The 20705-nt window shown below is 46.1% G+C and overlaps 1 protein-coding gene across 3 annotated transcripts in view; it reads left to right on the top strand.

The window, feature by feature from the left end:
* LOC144783812 (cyclic nucleotide-binding domain-containing protein 2-like) overlaps positions 1-20705 on the top strand; it is an 832431-nt gene that overhangs the window by 177411 nt on the left and 634315 nt on the right. For all 3 annotated transcript variants that reach the window (XM_078662559.1, XM_078662558.1, XM_078662557.1), the window contains exon 2: positions 16335-16478. In XM_078662559.1, coding sequence (XP_078518685.1) covers positions 16335-16478 — 144 coding nt within the window. The remainder of the gene's footprint in view (positions 1-16334; positions 16479-20705) is intronic.

Genomic DNA, 20705 nt, shown 5'->3' with positions numbered 1-20705 from the left:
AAAAAAAAAAAAAAAAAAATAAATCTTTACAAACAGCAGGTATATATAAAAAAAGAAAACCATTAGATTGTGCGTGGACACAACAAGACATTATAACTTAAAAAGTAATATCGAAGATACACCACGTTTCAGTACAGTAATCACACCATATTTTAGTAGCATTTTGAATATTTTTTCTCCAAATCCTAGTTTAAAGTGCTAATTCTAAAGTGCCCATTTTATAAACATTACGAAAGTTTCAACCCTCTCGGGTTGACATTCTAATTCTAAAATTAGAAATCAAATGTTTCACACAAATCACAAATAATTATACATACATTATATATGAATCTAATAATTAAAATATCTATGAAAGTTTGTCAAATTGCCTCTACTACACCATGTTGTTAAATAAACAGATACAAAAAAAAGTCATAGTTCAAATGCTGTAGATGATGATCATTGTACACTTTCTTTTCTTAAAGGAGCCTTTCACAAAATCTTCAAGGAATTGTATACACTGCTCCCTTTGGATATCAGAAAATAAAGTGCCCTATATAAATACCATAGTTAAAGTGCCGTAGATAATGATTGTTATACAATTCCTTTTCTTAAAGGAGCCTTTGTCAGAGTCTTCAAGGAATTGCATGCACTGCCCCTTTTGATATCAAAAAGTGAAGTGCTGTATATAAATACCATAGTTAAAGTCCCCTTGTGCAAATCATTTAAAAGAATCCTTTCTCACATTCGTAAAAATCTAAACAGTTGTTAGATTAAGGTATAGTTGACAGCAGCATATTTAAGGCAATATCGTTGTGCGAGACAATTATTGATCACAAGCCCCTAACCTCTGGTGGCACACTCAGCAGTTAACTTTTTTTCTGCTATGAGAAGAAACTTTACAAACTGTGAGGTCAAATAAGCCGATTTCCCAGAGAGACAAATTATAATTGCTTGGCGACAGGTCCTCACCCTGTTTTCTTTAAAGATAGATTTTAATAGGGCTTTCCTCTCTTCTAGCAGTTGAGGGCAAATAAATAAAACATGCTGTAAGGATTCATTATGAAAACCGCATAGCCTACAACTGTTTGAGGACCATTTTTGTACCCATGGCGGGATTCCTTCCTTGGTGGGATATCTCCCAAGTCTTAACAGCAAAAATGTGTCTCTTATAGATGGTTTTATATGGGAAATAAGATGAGATTGTGACACCAATTTAATAAATGTATTGATAACTGACCATGCATGACTTTTTTCCGCAATTCGTCCTTATCCAATAATGTCGTTAGGAAGTTAGCCGATTGATTTAGTGTCTGCTTGAATTCGGCTTTATTTCTAGCTACATATTCGGAGGGTGGAGACTTAAAATTGTTTAGGCTCTCCGTTAGATAGGATCTCCAGCCCTTAGCATGCTCACACCACTTTATTTCCTGGCAGCAGGAATTTGCCAGTGTGCCTGGGTCTGAACAGAAAAAGGAGAATAGAGATTTTAAAAATGCACATTATCTTATTAAAGACTATCTTTTTAAGCCAAATTCCAATCTAACGTTGACATGCCCGATATACTCTAAATATTGACTTCAAAACTTTTAGCTGATTATCAAGAATTTTTTAGTTTTTCCCTTGAAAGATTACTGACCCATAGTCAGAGAGGGGATAATGTTAGCTTTAATTACTTTAAGTAGGTGTTCATAGTTCGGACATTCTAACGTATCTCTTAGCTTTCTGAAAGCAAAAGACAGCGCCGTAGCTTTCGCCTTTAAATTAAGAAAGTGCTGTTTGGAAGACATCATTATTTTTGTTTTTTAGTGTTCATCTGTAGGCCATTGGCTAATATATAGTTGTTAAATGAATCTATTAGTCTTCGTAATCCAATGGGAGGAGTGTGGCTTAAAAGTATGGTATCATCTGCATACTGTAGATATTTTATATTATGCCCAGCTAGGTTAGGTGAATGAGCGTTAACATTTTTAACATTTGAATGTAAATCCGCCATAAAAAGATTAAAAAGACAAGGTGCCAAGACACAACCTTGTTTAAGTCCACTAAACATTTTAATTGTACTATGACAGTACCATACATCTGCCCTAGTACAATGCTGTCAGTTGTGAACACAGCGCTGGGGCTGATGTAAACTGCTGTCCTAGCACTGTATTCAAAATAATATCGTCAAATAGCAGAGTACATCTTTCCTAGCTCTGTGTTCACAATTGACAATAGAGGTTTTATTGAGTACACTGCTCCATTCAGTTCTTTTTAAATTCATAACCATAGCTGTACTTTAACTGTGCTTTTAAATTTTGAAAATACATTAAGATGTTATAACCATTCTTAACTTTTACTGTATACATATATTACAGAGGTGGTGATAGCACCTCTGTAGTTAAGGGAAGGTCAGAGGTTCAAGTGAAGAGACATATTTTTATCTAATAATTTTGTCTGAATTCAACGAATCTACATGAAAGTTTCTAAAAAACTGTTAATTCAGTTTGTGTTTGGCATGTCAAGTTTAGTACAGCTCTCTCAGGTGTGAGAGATTGTAGAGGATCAAAATATTACTTTACTCATTTTAACTTTCAAAGGAATTTTTTTCTTTCCTCTACAGAAAATACAAATAGAATCATACCAAACTTGGCATTAAAGTAGAACTGGTTCGCTGTCCATCCACAGTCTAAATTAACGAAAAAAATATTGACTGGATGAGGGATATTTTTTCTCCAGCACCTATCATGGTTCTGCAAACCCAAAGCTGGGTTTACAAACCTGAATGCTCTGATTGGATGACTGTACCAGTAGAAAAACTGTTCCGGCTCCCATTGCAGGGAGCAGGACATGGCCTCCTAATCTTGAAAAATAAAAATAAAGGAAACATAAGATGGTATGGGTAATATCTTCTGATCCCCTACTCAGGTAGGAAAAGCCCAAAGTTACCCCCCTTAGGTTAAAATTAAAACATGTGTGCTCCCCCATTTTGATTAACATTTATTTTGTCTAAGTCCTGCTTCTATTTTGTGTTTGTCAAATTAAAATATATCAATATGGTGAAATAGGGAGGAGAATGGTTTAATTATGAGTAAAGAAAGAATCTCCAGGTTTCAGAAGGCAGAGATGGGTTTTGTTGACTGGTTCAACTGATTTTAGCTGATCTGAGATGTTAAGGTTTCTGAGTTATAGCTTTTTAATGATTTTTCTTTGAGGCATTAAGGGTTTACGGGTAGATATAGGCAGAGGGACTCAGAGTTTCAGGGAATAAAATGTGAACTGTGATAGATAGGTAGCCGCCAATAGCCGGTTTGTCTGTCTTCCCAGGAGGGAAGAATTTGCACCTGCTCAGAGGACTCTGCAGGGGGGACTATGCTTCATGTCACCCCCAGCGACCGGAGAGCGTTCTAAAGTGCGACACCTGCCCGCGGCCATTGTAGCCACCAACAGCGGGTTTGTTTGTCTCCCCAGGAGGGGAGAATTTGCATCTGCTCAGAGGACTCCACAGGATGGACTACGCTTCCCGTCCCCCACTGCAACTGGAGAGCGCTCTAAAGTTTGGCGCCTCCAGCAGCAGGCCCGTCCACGCTCGTGGGAGCCTGGGCTGTGCCCCCTCTGTGACTAGTGGAATCGCTTAAAGACCCTTCCCACTCGTCGTAGGAAAAATACAGATGATCCAGGAATGGGTAAGATGAAAGCCCCAAACGATCAAGCGAGGGGGGGGGGCAATAGTAAATATATTAGATACATTCCTATCAAGGGCAGCTAATGTTCTTTCCCAGGAGATAGAGCTCACAGAGCGACACTTATCATTGGAGGCTTCACTTTCCCTGAGACGACACTCCCTGGGTAAGGAGGGAACACTGACTCTACACAGCCCATATTCGATATACATCGGGAACTGTCTACATGCATGGGACCGGGATCCTCTTCTGCTCTAGTAAATAGTCCTGTAGCACCATGAGTGAAGTTGAGTTCCCTCTCCACCCCAAACCAAAAACGTAATCACCGGTTAACAGGAGAAAGCCCTTAAGAACTACCAGAGCAACGAAAGCGGTGGTCACCACAGATCTTGAAACTAGTAGGAGACATCCTTCCCGTACTAAGCCCTCATCCCTATTGAGAGACAAGGCCATGTGGAAATAATTTGAAAACATGGGGCCCGATTCACAGAATGAATTTAAGACTAAATCCTAAATTTACTACTATTTTGGTATTCACAGAATGCACTTACTACTTTTGGCATTCACAGAATGAACTTACTACTTTCGGTATTCACAGAATAGACTTATGACTACTAACTTTACGTCCGCACCCTGGCCGTAACTTCCGACTCCGGGCCGGAAGATACGAATTTTGGCAGTTGGTCATGTTAGCCAAGGGTAAACACCTGTCCAAGGTCCTCCCATCCCCCACCACGGATCAGCTGACACACTGCAGCCAATCGCAGCCAAGAGCTCCATGATGAATGTTGCCAGGGCCTACCATCCCCCACCACGCTCCAGCTGAAGCCAATTAACACTAATTGACCAGCACCACAAAATATATAAAAGCAGCACACATTGAAGGAACAGGTTTGGCCACAGAGACTTCGTGTCCACAACGCTCACATTGCCAGTGAAAATGGAAATGAGGAGAAAGAGGAACTTTACTACAGAGGAGACCACCATGCTTGTGGAGTTCATAGTCAGGCTCCCCAAATGCCTATATGGACTCCCACCCTACCGCACCAGTGGGACACAGAAGGCAGCCCTATGGCAGCAGTTAGCCACTGCTAGCTCAGCATTGGGGAGGAGAGGCGCACAGTACAGAACATCAAGAAAAAGTGGCATGATGAAAGGCAGAGGGTGAAGGAGAAATACTCCAGGATTGAATTAAGCAGGATCCTCCCTGCTGCATACCCTGGACCCCGCATCCGCCTCCCCCCACTGGACATGTTGACATGGAAGGGGGCCCAATAACCTCAGATTAGTATATAAGGGCTCACAAAGAATGTATAAAACTAGCCTCTTGGAACGTGGCCAGTATTGGCTCGGAGTTAGGCAGCAGACAATGGCAATCCCACTGGTAAGACCAAGATATCATATGCCTACAGGAGACATGGGCCACTGAACATGTATTCTTTGATGGATACCGTTCATTTCAAACAGAAGCAATTATTATAATAATAAGTTTGGGGGAAACTTGCAGTCAGTAGTGGTTGAGTTAGAGAGATTACTAAAATGACCAGTCCTGTCGGCAAAGGAAGACTGAGTATTATATGGGTAGGTGATTTTAACGTCCAGCCTTGTAAACACATACTAAACCTGGTTAAGTGATTTAAAAGATAAAATGAGCGACCCTGTTTACCACTTTGCCCACCATGATTATGTAAACACCTTAATTAGGATGTTGTATACCAGAAACATGGTAATAGTTAACGGGGCAGATGTAATAGCAGGAATTTTGGAAAACACTTTTAGACGTAATGACTACTAATCCACAATTGATTTTATATTAGTATCCAATTCTCTTAGTGACAGGCTTACCCATGTGGATAGACTATTCTCTAGTTACAGTGACCACGCAATCCTTTTCAGTCACCTGACTCTGGAGTTTAAGAAAGCAAGGCCAACATTAAAAATGCAAAGGCTAATTTTGGCTAGAAAGACTGTCTATCAACTAAATTGAAGCCAAATTGACAAGATGAAACTGATCCCACAAATCCTACTTTATATTATGGGGATTGTCTTAAACTGCCTAGAACTGGAATGTTCCCTGCCTAATTGTTACTGCAGTTTGTAGACCTGCTTGAAAAAGTGAAATCGGCCCTGACCCAATACAAACCAGCAAATAAAGTTCAAGTAAGTCGTTGGTTTGATCACTCGTACAAAATCTTTAAAAGCCCTCCAAAAAGCCCTGAAAACCCAGCCCAGAAATAGTGCCCAGATAAGGTTGTTACGTAGGGACTATAAAACAGTCAGAAAGACAAGAGAAAGGGCCATGAAGGAGGAGGCTTGACCAAACCTCGAATAAGCTGCCAGTACAAGGAATAGCAAAGACTTCTGGGAGGTAATTAATGCCCCGTTCTTTAAAAATCCCAAGGCCCTACGTTGGCGAAGAAGCATAGGTGGCTCATTTTGAGCATATTTTTGCTTCTAATAGGATCTCCTCGGATGACTCTCCTAACCTAGATAAAGTCTAGAACGAACAGCTAACATTCTCATTGGCAGAAGTAAGAAGATGGTTGGCATTTTGTATCTCAGGGAATGCTCCGGGCCCCGATGGGGTACACATAGACTTCTTTTTGGACCATCATGATCTGTGGGCTCCCTTATTAACAAATGTTTTTAATGTGATTGCCAAAACTGGTCATTTAACATCATAGAATACTATGGAAATTTTCCCATACATAAAAAAGGCGATAAAGAGAACCTGCAGAAGGGGGGGCGTGGTTTCGGCGCCGACCGGGATGGCTGCGTGAGCGAGTTGCTCCGCGCCGCGTCCCGTCCTTTATCCTGCTAAACGTTGCCCCGGATCGCCTGGTGGCCGGGAATGAGGACCGGAGGGGCCGCTGCCCTACTGGGGAAAGTTTGAGCCCGAGCGCAGCCCTGGCTGCTGTGTGCGGGTGGCCGTAGTGCCCAGCTCCCTCTGACGAGCGGACAAAGACAAGATGGCGGCACAAACTGCATGATAGCTCCGAAGGCGGAGCGGTGAGGGGCACAGGAGCAATGGCGGGCGCCTGCGGCACCCCCGAGCAGCAGTGGATGGTGCGGTGACCCGTCGGAGCGGGCCCCGGATTGTGGAGACGATCGGTGGAGTTGCCGGTAGGAAGGTCCCCCCCTCCCCCCACCCGGACCCTCGATCGAGGCGGGAGCGGCGCCTGGGAGGGCGCTGGGCCGGCGGAGGCACTGCTGAGCTGTGGGGCCGCTCACCAGCCGGCCGACCCGCAGTGGGGACCGACAGCCCATAGAGGCGTGCAGCAGGCGGCTGGGGCGCTGTGAGAGAGACCGCCCGGAGCGCCCGCGCGTCCCGGATCAAGAGGGGCACGGCAGTGGACCTGGACCTTGGTGGGGGTCCTGCCCGGTGGAGAGCACAGAGGCGCCGACCTAACGACGAGGTGCTGGGTTGCGCATGGTATGGTGCAGTGACCAGTGTTGCCGGGGGCAGTGTGCTCGGTGTGCCCTGGGACCCACTCCATTGACTGGCGGCCTTTCGGCGGAATCTGCTCCCCCTGGCCCTGGTGAGCTTGGCAGACGCTCTGTGGGAAGCTGAGGCGGCTTGGGATGTTCCTCTGAATTGGATACTGTCGACTGACCGGGTGTGGGGGCAGCTGGCGCCGCGCACTTCCACTTGCCTGGGGATTGGTGGACCGCTCTGGCTGGGACACTCCGCTAAGCGTTCCTGGGGCGCCTAGCCATTCTCCGAGGGGGCGGCTTGAGAGGCTGAATCCCTGCACGCAAGATGGCCGCGAAGGGGAATGGCGCCGCCGAATCGCCTGAAAGGGGAAGCCGGGGATCAGAGGATGCGAGTGGCGGCTTCCCAACGGCGGCCTCAACACAGGAACAGAGGCTGAACCTCCGCCTTGATACTATCCTGGCCGCGATCACTGCTACGAGGGATGAGCTGCGCCAGGACATTGCGCAGGTGGCGTCTGGCCTCGGCCTGCTGAGAGCAGACCACTCTAAGTTATCTGACCGTGTGAAATCCAATGAACTACTGCTTCAGGAGCTGAAACCGGCGGTGGTCACGGCGGAGCATAAAATCGATGACGTTATCCGTCGACTAACGAATCTGGAGCGCCGCACGGAGGACGCGGAAGGCCGCAACCGCCGGAACAACGTGCGGGTGGTGGGGCTGCCAGAGAAAATGGAGAAAGGCGATGCGATAACCTACTTGGAGGACTGGTTCCGCACGGTGGTGGCGCCGGAGGGCCTCTCCCCCTTCTTCTCCCTGGAAAGAGCGCATAGGGTGCCCGCGAGGCCTCCTCTGGAGGGCCGACCACCTCGACCGATGGTGGCCAGACTGCTGCACTATAAAGACCGAGATCTGCTGATCCAAAGGGCGAGAGATCGTGGGCCCTTCCAGGTGGACAACAGTAAGGTGACGATCTTTCCGGACTATACGCAGGAGGTACAGAGGAATAGGGCCTCTTTTTTGCCGGTGAAAAAAGAACTGAGAGAGGAAGGGGTTCAATACTCCTTGCTTTTCCCGGCTAAGCTGCGGGTCATCGTTGATGAGAAGACGCACTTTTTTCAAACACCTGACGAAGCGTGGTCATGGCTGGAACTATATCGTGCAGGTACGGATCGGGCTCGTAGGCCCGCCAGGGAACGAGAACAGCCGGTCAGGGTCAGGAAGTCGCAGCGCATCCGCTCCAGGAATAGGCGCCAACGGGCCGAGCGCGAGGCGCAAATACTTGCAGATCGAAAGAGTGCGTTGGAGGCCACGGCGACCATCACGGGCTCACAACGAGATGACGCCTCCAGGGGCTCGGCTTCGGAGGACGACGGTGAGGATGAGAAGACCGGCGAGGAAGATTTGGAGGGGGGGGGAGCGCAGGGGCCAGAGGTTACCCCGCAGACATCGGATGGTATCTTTAATGGATGAAGCTCGTGGTTGCTGAACTTTTATCGGGTCTGGACGCTCCTGCATTCTTTTGGACTGCCAGGTATGGGGCTGCATTAGCAGCATGGGACTGTGGGCGCGGGGTGGTTGCTCTGTCGTCCTGGCTCGGGGCTCCATAGCCCTCTTCAGACCCTTAAGGTCTTCTGTGGTGTCGACCACAGATTAGCGTGATGTGTTGGGTGTTTGAGGTTTGGAACGGGGCTGAAGCTGGGTTACTAGGCCCTGTCCTGGGGAGGGGAGGAGTGGGAGTTGTGGGGGGTGTTTTAAAGGGGTTGTTCAATTGCTGCAATGCGGGTCACAGTTCTTGGCGAGCGCCACTGTTGGGATTGATGCTCTATGGGGACGTTACCTAATTTGAAATGTGTCACATGGAATGTCCGGGGAATTCGAACTATAGTTAAGCGCCATAAGGTGCATGCCTATTTGGTGAGGCGGGGAGTTCAGATAGCGATGCTTCAAGAGACCCACCTGACGCAGCTGGAGTGTGGGGCGTTGCAGAGGAGGTGGCGGGGTCAGGTGTTCGGCACGACCTACTCGGCGTTCGCCAGAGGGGTGTTAATATGGATCAGGGCGGGCACGCCGTTCCAGGTCACAAATCAGAAGATTGATCCGGAGGGTCGTTATGTGGTGGTGGAGGGGAGGCTGTGTGGTAGGGAAGTGGTGTTGTGTAACATCTATGCCCCCAATGCTGATCAAGCCCATTTCTTTGAGGGATTGTCGCGCTCACTGGCGTATTATTTGGCGGGCCCGATATTGCTGGCGGGGGATTTTAATTCTATTTCGGATGTGCTGTTGGATAGGTCGCACCCACCCTTAGCTGACTCACCAGTGCGCAGACTTGCAACTCATAGGCGGGACTGGCAGGAGAGGTGGGGCTTGGTGGATGTCTGGCGGGCGCAGCACCCTGAAACTCGAGATTACTCTTATCACTCTGCCCTGCATGATCTGCATGTTCGACTGGATTCAGTGCTATGTTGCGAGTCTCTGGCGCCGATGGTAACTCACTCTGAATATTTGGCTAGAACCATCTCGGACCATAACCCTCTGCTGATTTCTGTACAATGGCAGCTGGCGAGATCGGCGGTCCCTTCATGGAGACTTCGCCCGGAGACGCTGGAGGATCCGGCGTTCTGTGACACGGTCCGACAGGGTATAGACGAATACTTCACGGTTAATGCTGGGTCGACAGAGACTAGAGCGAATGAATGGGACGCGATGAAAGTGGTGGTGAGGGGGGTATGTATGGGTCGGTTTCTGACTGTGAGAGGTACAGTGCTGAATGACCTCGCGAAGGCAGAGGCAGTGCTGAGAGGGGTGGAGCGGCGGCGGCCCGAGCGGCCGGAGCTGCAGGATAGCCTGTTGCGTGCTAGGGAGGCGGTGGCGACGGAGACAGAGAGACTGCGGTGTTATGATTATAAGTTGTATGCGGTGAAAGTGCATGACGAGCGGGATAAAGTGGGCACGCTCCTTGCGAAGTTGGCTGATCCGAACCCTAGAGGATGTCCGGTTATGAGTGTGCGCCAGGAGGATGGGGAGGTGGTCTATTCGCAATCGGTGGTCCTGGGGCGCTTTCAGTCCTACTACGCGAACCTATACACCAGCCACCTCGAAGTGAATGCCGCGGATATAGGCGCTTATTTGGCTCGGATCCCTCTACCGGTACTAGATGAGGAGGACGCGCGGGATCTGGGGGGCCCAGTAACTCTAGCGGAAATCAGAGGAGCGATTAGTCATATGGCGCGGAACAAAACCCCTGGGGTGGATGGGTTGTCGATCGAGTTCTACGCCAAATTTATGGAAGTGTTGGCCCCCAGACTGCAGGTTGTGTATGCGGAGGCGGAACAATTAGGGCGGTTGCCTGACTCTATGACGGAGGCGCTGGTTGTGCCCCTGCTGAAGCCGGGCAGGGATGCATTGGATGTTTCTTCCTTTCGTCCGTTGTCTATGCTGACGGTAGACTATAAGATATTGAGCCGCATCCTGGCCACCCGGCTCCTCCCACTGATGACCTCTTTGGTGCATAGGGATCAGGCGGGATTCATTCCCTTGAGGAGCACTTCGATGAATATCCGCCGGCTGATTGGGGTTATTGATAGTGCTGCCCTGGCAGATCCAGGCCCGGTAGTGCTGACGGTTGATATTGAGAAGGCGTTTGATAGTTTGGAATGGGATTTTTTGGATGGTGTGCTGTTGAAGTTCGGAGTTGGGGAGGGGTTCCGGAGTTGGACGAAAGTGCTCTATTCTTCGGCTAAGGCGAGAGTGCGGTTAGGGGCCTTGGTGTCCTCGATTTATCCGGTCTGCAGGGGCACGAGGCAGGGTTGCTCGCTGTCTCCGTTGCTCTTTGCTTTAGCAATGGAACCGCTGGCGGCGCAGGCGAGGCAGGGAATCGTTTTTGAAGGGATTGCGCTGGGGCTCGACTCGCATTATATTTCGCTGTATGCCGACGACTTGCTCTTGTATCTGGCAGACTCTGGGAGGGCTCTTGAGGGTGCGGTGGACATGCTGGACAGGTTCGGGAGGCTCTCAGGCCTCAGGGTGAACTGGACTAAGACTTGTGTGTTTCCGTTACGGAAGACCACGCTCTGCCCCCAGCTCACGAGGCCGGTAGTGTGGGAACCCTCTTGTTTTGTTTATTTAGGAGTGCGTATATACCATGACACGGCGGACCTCCTTGAGGGGAACGTGGGGCGCTGCATTAGGGCGCTACGAGGCAGTATGGACTTTTGGGCCTCTCTCCCGCTCTCTGTACTGGGCCGTGTGGCGCTGTTGAAAATGGTGGCACTCCCGAGGCTCCTTTATTATTTTAGAACACTGCCGGTGTGGATCCCGCAGGGTGTCTTTCGGGAGTTGAGGACATTGGTGACCGGCTTTCTATGGGGCCGCGGCCGCAGACGAGTGGCATTGACCACCCTGATGAGACCCAAGTGTGAGGGAGGAGTGGCAGTCCCCGATTATGAGCTATACTATTTGGCAGCGCAGCTCCAGGTCCTGACGCAGAACGTGGCCAGAGAGTTCAGGGGGCCTGAGGATGGCCGGGAGGTTGGCATTCGGAGGTACGTCTTGTCATCTATTGTGATGCAACAGAAACTGGCCAGTAGGGACCTAACGATGGAGGAATGGACGCTCAGGTTATGTTGGAACAGGTACCTGAAGAGGGTTGGGAAGCGCCGACCGTACGCGCCTGAGATTCCGATGGGAATGCTTACTGCCTTACCGCATGGGGGTGATTGGTCCCAATTGTTAGAGTGGGAGGACCTGGGTTTGCAGATGGTAGGTGACCTTTATGTGGACGGGGCGCTGGCCCCGTTCCAGACCTTGCAGGAGCAATTCGGCCTGCCGAGTGGTACCTTCCTGTTGCACGCGGCGGTTATTACGGCCCTGCAGCGGCACTGGGGGGGCGGATTGACGGAGCCGGAGGTGACGACGGTGTGCCAATATGTAGTGATGGCCGCGGGCACAGTTAAGGCGGTGACCTGCCTCCACAATAGGTTGTTAAATGAAGGCCTAGCCCCGTTGGCTGAACTGAAATCGCGTTGGGAGACCAGCGTTGGCAGGCAAATCCCGGACTCGGTATGGGGTCAGGTGCTCCAAAGGACCTGGAAGGGGACGAGGAATGCGAGATTCCAACAGGTGCATTATTTTGTGCTCCATAGGGCATATTTGACCCCGGAGAGGTTGCGGCGACATTTCCAGGTGCTTGATGCCATGTGCCCGCGATGTCTAGAACCTGAGGTGGATTTTGACCATATGCTGTGGGGTTGCCCGAAATTGGGGGACTACTGGTCGGAGATTGGGGACCTCTTGAATGCAGTCACAGAGCGGGAGGTAGATTTTGACATGGCCGCATGCCTCCTTCTTTGGTTCCCGCATACTAAGAAGACCAAGGTTACGAGCAAATTCATTGGGTTGGGACTGATACTGGCACAGCGTGAGATCACGTGGCATTGGAAGTCTAAGGAGGGGCCGTCTGCACGGAGGTGGAGGAATGAATTAGTGAGGTGGTCGAGCTGTGAGAGTGTGTTACGAATGCGCCAGGCGACTAGGGCTGGCAACGAGAAATGCTTGGAACTGGCGCGGTCCTGGGAGCTGGTGGTGCAGGCATTGAGAGACTATCTCACCGAAAGCGAGGACACTGCTTAGTTATACCCAAGGGTTCCGTGTGGCTGCTTGCTTATCGAAGCTTTCTGATAGTGGTCACCCGGGAGCAGTAAGGAGATGGTGGATCCCGCATTAGCAGCAGTTGGGGGGGGAGGGCACTGGGAGGGAGTTGTATGGAGGAGTGGTTTGCCAACTAGCGGCATCCTCCTAGAAAGGACTGGCCCAGGATAGTACTTAAGAGGCTTTAGTGACATGACATTAGTGTGGCCTGGGCTCTGATGGAGAATGAGGGTTGGTTGTTGTGGGATAAAAGCGGAAACGAAGTGTTATACTTGACCTGTGTCCCGAATAGGGCATGCACCGTGGTACCTCCAGTGTATTGATTTATTGCTGCGCCGCCCAGCCTCCGGGATGTGGGCCGATCGGCTGTGTACTGTATGATTATTGCACTGTGTGATGGGTACTGTTGGTGTACGGGTTGGTTGTTGGATGTTTTTCTTCCTGATCCGCAATAAAAATATATTCAAAAAAAAAAAAGAGAACCTGCAGAACTAAAGGCCAATCTCCCTGCTGGATACTACTGCAAAGTTCATGGGTCGCTTGGTGCGACATAGACTGAAAGAGTGGGCTTAGAAAAAGAACATTTTAATCCAGGCGCAGTATGGTTTTCAAAGAGGCATGGGTACAATAGATCAGTGTTTAAACCTAACTTTCACCATAGAAAAATACACTAGGGCGAAGAATTGTAAGATCTTCAGGGCTTTTATGGACCTATCAGTAGCATTTGACTGTGTGAGCCACTCCAAATTATGGACCATAATAGAGTAAATGGGGATCGAGTCAAATATAACTAACTTTATTCGCCAACTTTATTCCCAAGCTACCTCTAGTGTTCGCTATTGCAAACACGGGGAGTGTACTCGCCATTTCAAGATCGCTACGGGGGTCAGGCAAGGGTGCAATCTCTCCCCCTTTTTATTTTCCATCTACACAAACGGGGTCGAGGCAGCCCTTTTGGATTCAACTCCAGATGTCCCCGTGTTTGACACTCTTTTTGTTCCGAAATTGGCCTATGCTGATGACGCACTATTAATTGCCAGAACCGGGGTGGCCCTCTAACGTCTAATAACGGCATATGCGTAATTTATGGCATCACTGGACTTTAGGGTGAATGAAGCCAAATCCTTTGTCCAAATAGTAGGGGCCAGTACCCATGATAGAGTACCACATTTTCATGTAGGCTCACTTAAACTAAAGGTGGTAGATTATTTTCCATACCTGGGAGTCTTGTCCGACAAAAAGCAAACTTGGTCAACCTTGGTAGCTGGCAGGGCCCTAGGGATGTAGAGGAGTATGGGAGGCATTATGTCATTCACAAAGAAGCTGGTCTCAAGACCTCTAGTACCAATAAAAAAGATCTATCAGGCAAAAACTATATCAGCTGCTACTTATGGGGCAGGAGTATGAGGTATGGCTTCTGTAAATTCCCTTCAAATCCTTGAAGACAGATTTTTTAAGAGATTAGCCCCCAGATTCATCATTGTCCCCTTTTGCGAGTCCTTAATAGCGAGTATTAAGGAATCGCTATTAAAGATTCGCAAAACGGGATGCATGTAGAAATCGCAATTAATTTTGCGATTTCTACTGCTTCCTTATTTGCGATTAGCTAATTGCTAATCGCAAATTCGGAATGGCTTTCCCATTCATTCCTATGGGCCTCATGGCCCATAGGAATGAATGGGGAGTCATTCCTTATTTGCGATTTGCAATTAGCGAATCGCAAATAAGGAAGCAATTTCAAGGGGGCCAGGGTGTCCAAAGGACACCCTGTAGCACCCCTGAAATGCAAATGTACACAGGTGATGCGCACACACATGTCCAAAGGACATGTGTGTGTGTAACATACAACTTAGAAAAATGCACTAAAGTGCATTTTTTAAAGTTTTCGCTATTTACCACGAAGTTACAGTTCGCGGTAAATAGCGGCCCCATATTGTGAATTCGCAATTTTTAAAAGGTTCATGAATAGCATTTAAGGAATCTCTATCTCTAATTGAGATTCCTTAAATGCGATTCTTCGCAATTTAGCAAGTTCTGTAATTGCGATTTTTGCATTTGGGATGATGAATCCCAAATGCAAAAATAGCGCTCGCAAAGGGCCGGATTCTCAGAATCTGGCCCTTTGCGAGCCGATTTTACTTTGATGAATCTGGCCGTTACTTCCCTCTACAGTTCCTGCTCAAATTATCTTTCTCACATAGAGTTGGGATTACCTTATGTGTCAGACAGTATTAGACTAGCACCAATTTTATTATGGCAATCCATTTGGCGAAGGGACACTTAACTTTACACAAACCATAATAAAACACTGCCTAAAACTGGATAATAAACATAACATCAGATTGCTGCAATATGTAGAGCAAACCCATACCACTCTTGGGTTTGCTGAATGATTCAACGACCCAAGTGCATGCACGAGGATTATGAAACAGAAACTAAAGGATGCCTTCATGTCTAGGGCCACCTATGATCGGTGGGAAAGAAATCGTGCAAAACAACTAGTTCTCTCATATCAGTTGACTCCGCCCATCGAAGAGGGGCTTACTCCCATTTAGAGAGTATTAGACTATTACAGCATAGATTCATTTGATTGAGATTCCGATTGAATCTAATTCCGCAATGTTGGGTTATCCTGCGAGAAAATGTAAGCATTCCGAATTAACGCCGTGCCTATGTGATAATCAATTACAGCTGTCTGATTTACATATTCCTGTTTTGTGGGCTGTATAAGAAAGAACGAGAGAATTGTATCCTTCTGATTTTAAGGTGTCAAATAGCTTTATACATTTTAATAACCTTCCTGACCCCTTCGTATGTTTCTCGATAACTAAATGTTTATGCGCTTGCATAACGAAGTGGAACCTTATGGGATCTTAGCCCTTTTTACGGCTTATTAGCTTATAAGTAAGCTGAACCTTATTGACTGTTATACACTGTCATTACGTGGTCCATAAGATATATTTTGGACTCAACTCCCACTCTTTTAAAGGTTTTAGCGATGCAATGTTTGTTTTTATGTCATTTTGACTTTTATTTAATAAATCCTTATGAATTATTTAAGTAACTGTATTGCACATATGGGCAAAGTACTAGAGGTATTCAAGGGGTCTTTTAGAAATAAATTTGGGCCTACCATGTTTACTATTGTCTTCCTTGCATCGGTTCTTTTGATGATCGGTATTTTAAATCGATGGAATAAAAGAATACTGATTCTGATTCTGAACCGTGATAGAAATGCATTGTTTATATTACATCCCACTCAGGAGTCCAAAAAAAGGCAAATAACTTCTGTGATGGTTGAACATATTTGACAAGTGACTTTCTCCGAGTCTTGTTTAAGGTGTTATTGCATTTTTATGATTAGATCTGGGCTTTGCTTGGAACCATTAAAGCTAAATAAGGAGCATTCTCCAATAAGTATTTGCAACATGATTATGGGCAATTCTTTTGTAAGGGTGCACACTCTTGTAATGTTGTGGAATTTAGATCTAACAGCTGACTATTAACAGATGAAGTGTAATTCAGGCAAGACATTGTGTTTCTCCTACTTTCATTGTATTGGTGTTTGTAATTGTGCATTTCCATCTGAACATGTGTTTTTGTGCTAGCGGTTCCATGATGCTGTCCGCAAGGTGATGACCCTGCAAGCAGTGACAAAGCACATCATCCACATCACGGAGGAAGCAAGGGGTTCAACATTCTGGGGTGACGTCATTGTTTACCCAACTCCAGAGGCAGAATTGGAGCCAAAGGTGAGTGCGACACTGGATAATGGTGATTGTGCACGATGTGGCTGACTCTATAATGAAATTCAGTCAGAATTGCTTTAATCCATCCCAAAATGCATTTCAAGGGACCCAGGAGCTGTCAAATTACCAGTATCTGTGCATCTCACTCAGACATGCAGCCTGAGGCTTATCCTTGTTTTTGTATGACCTCAGCATGGTGGCCCAACCGGAGATGCCCACAGAACATGGCATTTTCATTCAACTATAATTACTCAGTGAAGTGACTCTTGTCCTTGGGTTACTAAAATGCTTTTACTTTGTAACATAATACTTTATTTAGAGACACATTTTTCATTGTTGATCTTTTTTCTAGGTTTACAAATAAAACACTCCTAGAAAATGATCCTAATACAATACATAATACATTTCATATGATTTTCAAAGTATTTATACATCGTTAAAAGTAGATCCCATCTGGATTAATTACATTTCATTCACATCGTTTTTAACTGCCCTTTTGAATTATAGTCTTTTATTACCATTTAAGTGCACTGAACATTGCTGAGTGCACATTTCTGCAAAACATGATATATATTGCAATTAGAGTGGAACATTATATCTTTTCTCCTTTTATGCCACTGTGTGGATCTTCAGTTCCTACAATTCCTCTAATTCTTGACCAGTTCCCGTACTCTATAAAGTTGATGTATTTCGTCCGTCTTATGAATTAAGGGCTTCAGCAGGACATAGATAAGGGCTCACTTGCAACTCCATTTCTAAAACAAAACGAGATTAGTGGGCATTATTTGATGGAGAGACATAATGTCACCTTTGTAGGGATGTAATAGTAGTTACACTATGTATTTTATATACATCATTTACATATATACAACTTCACCACCTATCTGGTGACACAAACCTGCAGCTCATTATGCCTCTTAAAATTACTCTCTATCAAACGTGGTGTTGAACTACTCAGAGCACAACAATGTGATTTCATTAGTGGTTGCCAAGACTATTCTATTTACTAGCATAATGGTTAGAGCAGTTACTTGTACCCATTACTAATTGCCCAGCGTGTGCATAGTTAGTGCCAACCTCCAGACTTTATACCCCTAGTGAAGTGAGATTATTATCATGTAAATGAATGACATGTAGGAAATATTCTTCTTTATGATTGAACGATTTTATGTTGGTGTATTGGATAGACTAATATACATTATTCAAATATACAGTCCTATTGTGTCATGGATAACATAGGAAATTTAGCTGTACTACCATCACCGTAGTCTATCCTCTTGTAGCTAATATACATAAAATCATGTTTATAGCACCATTATTTTTAATAAGATGTTAAACACTCTGTTATGAAGTACCATTTGTGTACTGGTACTTAGTGCCTGACTCAAAATTTTCTAAACGGAAATTACATTATAGAGGCAAGACTTATTGCTTATATAAAGAGATTATTTTATAATAGCAAGAATGTAGGACACCTTTTAGGAGAATACCTAGAAGGGATAGAGGAAAACATAAAGGTAGCATGTTTTCCATCTGTGTCACCCCATGAACAGAAATAATATTTCTGCCCATATCCATCCCATCGCTTAGCTTAAGGCTAAAGTTTGGAATCGTGCAAGTGCATTCCATAAGTACTGATGCATGTTAGCTGCTTGAGAATTTGCCCTTTCGAGGTGTTATAGAAATGGCAGAAATGTTGGTTCCTAAAATCCATTTGTCTCGCCTACTGGTCATGTGAATTAGTAAAAGCAGTTGTTTGAATAGTGGCAAATCTACGGATTTGCATGGTTGGAGATAACCAGACAGGTCCGTGCAGCTTACCTGGGAATTGAAAGCAGCACGCCCTTGTTATTATGAAGTTACAGCCGAATATTTGTGCAATTTTATTAAAAAGCAAGTAATCCTGCCTCTACACCCAAACAACCTGCCTTTCTGCTAACTTATTACTAAGGTTCACACTATGAATTTGCTAGAACCTGTGGGCTACCAGGGAATACTGACCCTCAACCGTGATAGTTAGGGCCTTGTACCACTAATACCTTGGGGCTTGACCTACTGTGGCACTGTAAATTGGATGATAAATACACCCTTTCAACACTTGACCCTCTGGAAAGTAAGTGTGAGCCGCCACAGGCGTTTTAGGAAGGTAAGTGGGAGGTAGAGACTCAAAACTCAAACAGTTATGTAACAGATACAATCCGTTCTGCCCAGCTCGGTTCTTTGCTTTATAGAAAAAGAGAAGTACTTTTATTACACACCAAAACATAATGCTACTCAAAGTAAGGTCAATCAGGCGCAGGGATCTAATATGTGTGCTGCAGGATTGTAATCACACAGAATATGACTAGGCGGGATTATGGCATGCTCACGATGGCTTGTGAGAGCAGCTGTCTTGGTTCTGTAACCCTTATCTCAATTCAGTTGTGTTCTACTAGTAGAAGGTATTTTCAAGGCTTCTGTGTGTAAAGCACAAAAAAGCCATTCATTTCAGCAGTAGAGGCACAGTTAGTGTTCAAGTTCATTTGATTTGTTTACCTGAAATAGAAGGTGCTTGGAACTCTTGAGCGAGAGCCCCCAAATAACAACAATGCAAGCGGTTTGGCTTGAGGATCACAACAATGGCAGTTGGCTTGCCTCCTTTTCCCAATGTCAGTGAAGGTATGTGGTTTCTCCAGAAAAACAAACAACAGTGGAGGCCCACGTGGTTGCACTGCCCAAACAACTCCCCCCCCCCACTACCACCACTTGTGGTAACTGGTCCTCCAACTTTGGCGTCAATTCCTCGCAGTCAGAAGAAGTGAATCGGCCCCTACTAGTAGGTTGCAACATAGTAGTGGCAGAGATGGTCATGCTCTCAGGCTGTTGGCTGTGCAAGTACATGAAGTTTAGTCAGAGAACATACTGGGAGGTCGGGAGAGCCACTCTGAGCTCTAATCTGCACCGGTTAAATTCCCTTATTTTGGTCAATCTTCTGAGCTGTCCCATGCTCTGGGCACTCAATTCGGCTTCTCTTCTTCAGAGAGTTGTCTCCCTGGAGGGTCAGGCATTCATATCAATCTCTCTTTAGTTAAGACAGATTCTCTGACACCCAGCAGATCTACAGCTCTTCCAGCAAGATACTGCAGACTTCAGGCGATGTCCCCTCACCTGTGGACGATTGGCTGTCAAGGACACCTACCCTGGATCTCTGCGGTTCCTCTAGTACTTCATGGAGAATTCCCTCTCTTGGTCATGATGAAACTGGAACCAAGTGGCTTTGTTTGGGTCCTACCTTTATAGTCCTTTCCAGGCGTTGAATGTTGATTTCACTGACAGTGTTTTAGCACCAGTTTGAAGCTGTTTCTTATCGAAAGTACATTGTCTTTCTGCAGAGCATAATCTTTGTTGAAGGAGATGTCTTTTACAGCAGGCTTTGGCAATGCCGTCACCAGACTGGAATACCAAAACATAATCCCAATGAGGTGTTAAAACCCTCCACCAGGCAGTCATCAGCCTTCTGGAGTAGCACTTTCTGGAGAGAAGAATGCGCAGGCCTGTCTTACCTACGCACAACTACTATTAGCCACATGGCAGTGCTCAGAATGGGATGATCAACATGCCTTTGCTATCAAGGTCTCTGCTGCATTTATATATCAGGCTGGTCTCCTTTTAGCCACACCCCAGTGTCTGAGGCTACACACTCCTACTCTGGATGAGAGCAGTATACTGTCACTGTCAGGGAAAGCTGTATAACAGTCTCTGTCTAGTGCTATGTTTACCCGTGACAACCAAAATGAATCTCACTGGTCTCTGCTACTGATCCAGTGCGGCTCTCTAACAACCTTTAATACTTATTTCTCCTAACTCAGATGTAACCACTGTTTACTCATTGGTGGGGCCCATAACACCGCGAGTCACACACAGGCACATACACATTACATCTGAATCAGTGACAAAGAAATAGAGCTGCTGGTTAGCAGGGTACCTAGGATTTTATGCTTTGTACATTATATACTTTTATTTTATTCTATATATGCCAACATGTTACCTGGAAAACCCTACACCAAGGCACTCCACTATTTGGCCAATAGATCATCTAGTAGAAGTTAGTTGATGGAGACTAAGACCAGCTTAATCATAGTAATCCACATAAACATTAACATTTTATTCTGTCATGACATTTTAACAAAGTAAAACACAACTCAAGTTTATATTTTAAATTTAGCTTCATCTATTCATTTAGGAAACAGA

The sequence above is a fragment of the Lissotriton helveticus genome, chromosome 10, assembly GCF_964261635.1.
Source record: "Lissotriton helveticus chromosome 10, aLisHel1.1, whole genome shotgun sequence".
In the NCBI taxonomy this organism is placed as follows: Eukaryota; Metazoa; Chordata; class Amphibia; order Caudata; family Salamandridae; genus Lissotriton; species Lissotriton helveticus.
This window is presented reverse-complemented; position numbering and strand designations above follow the sequence as displayed.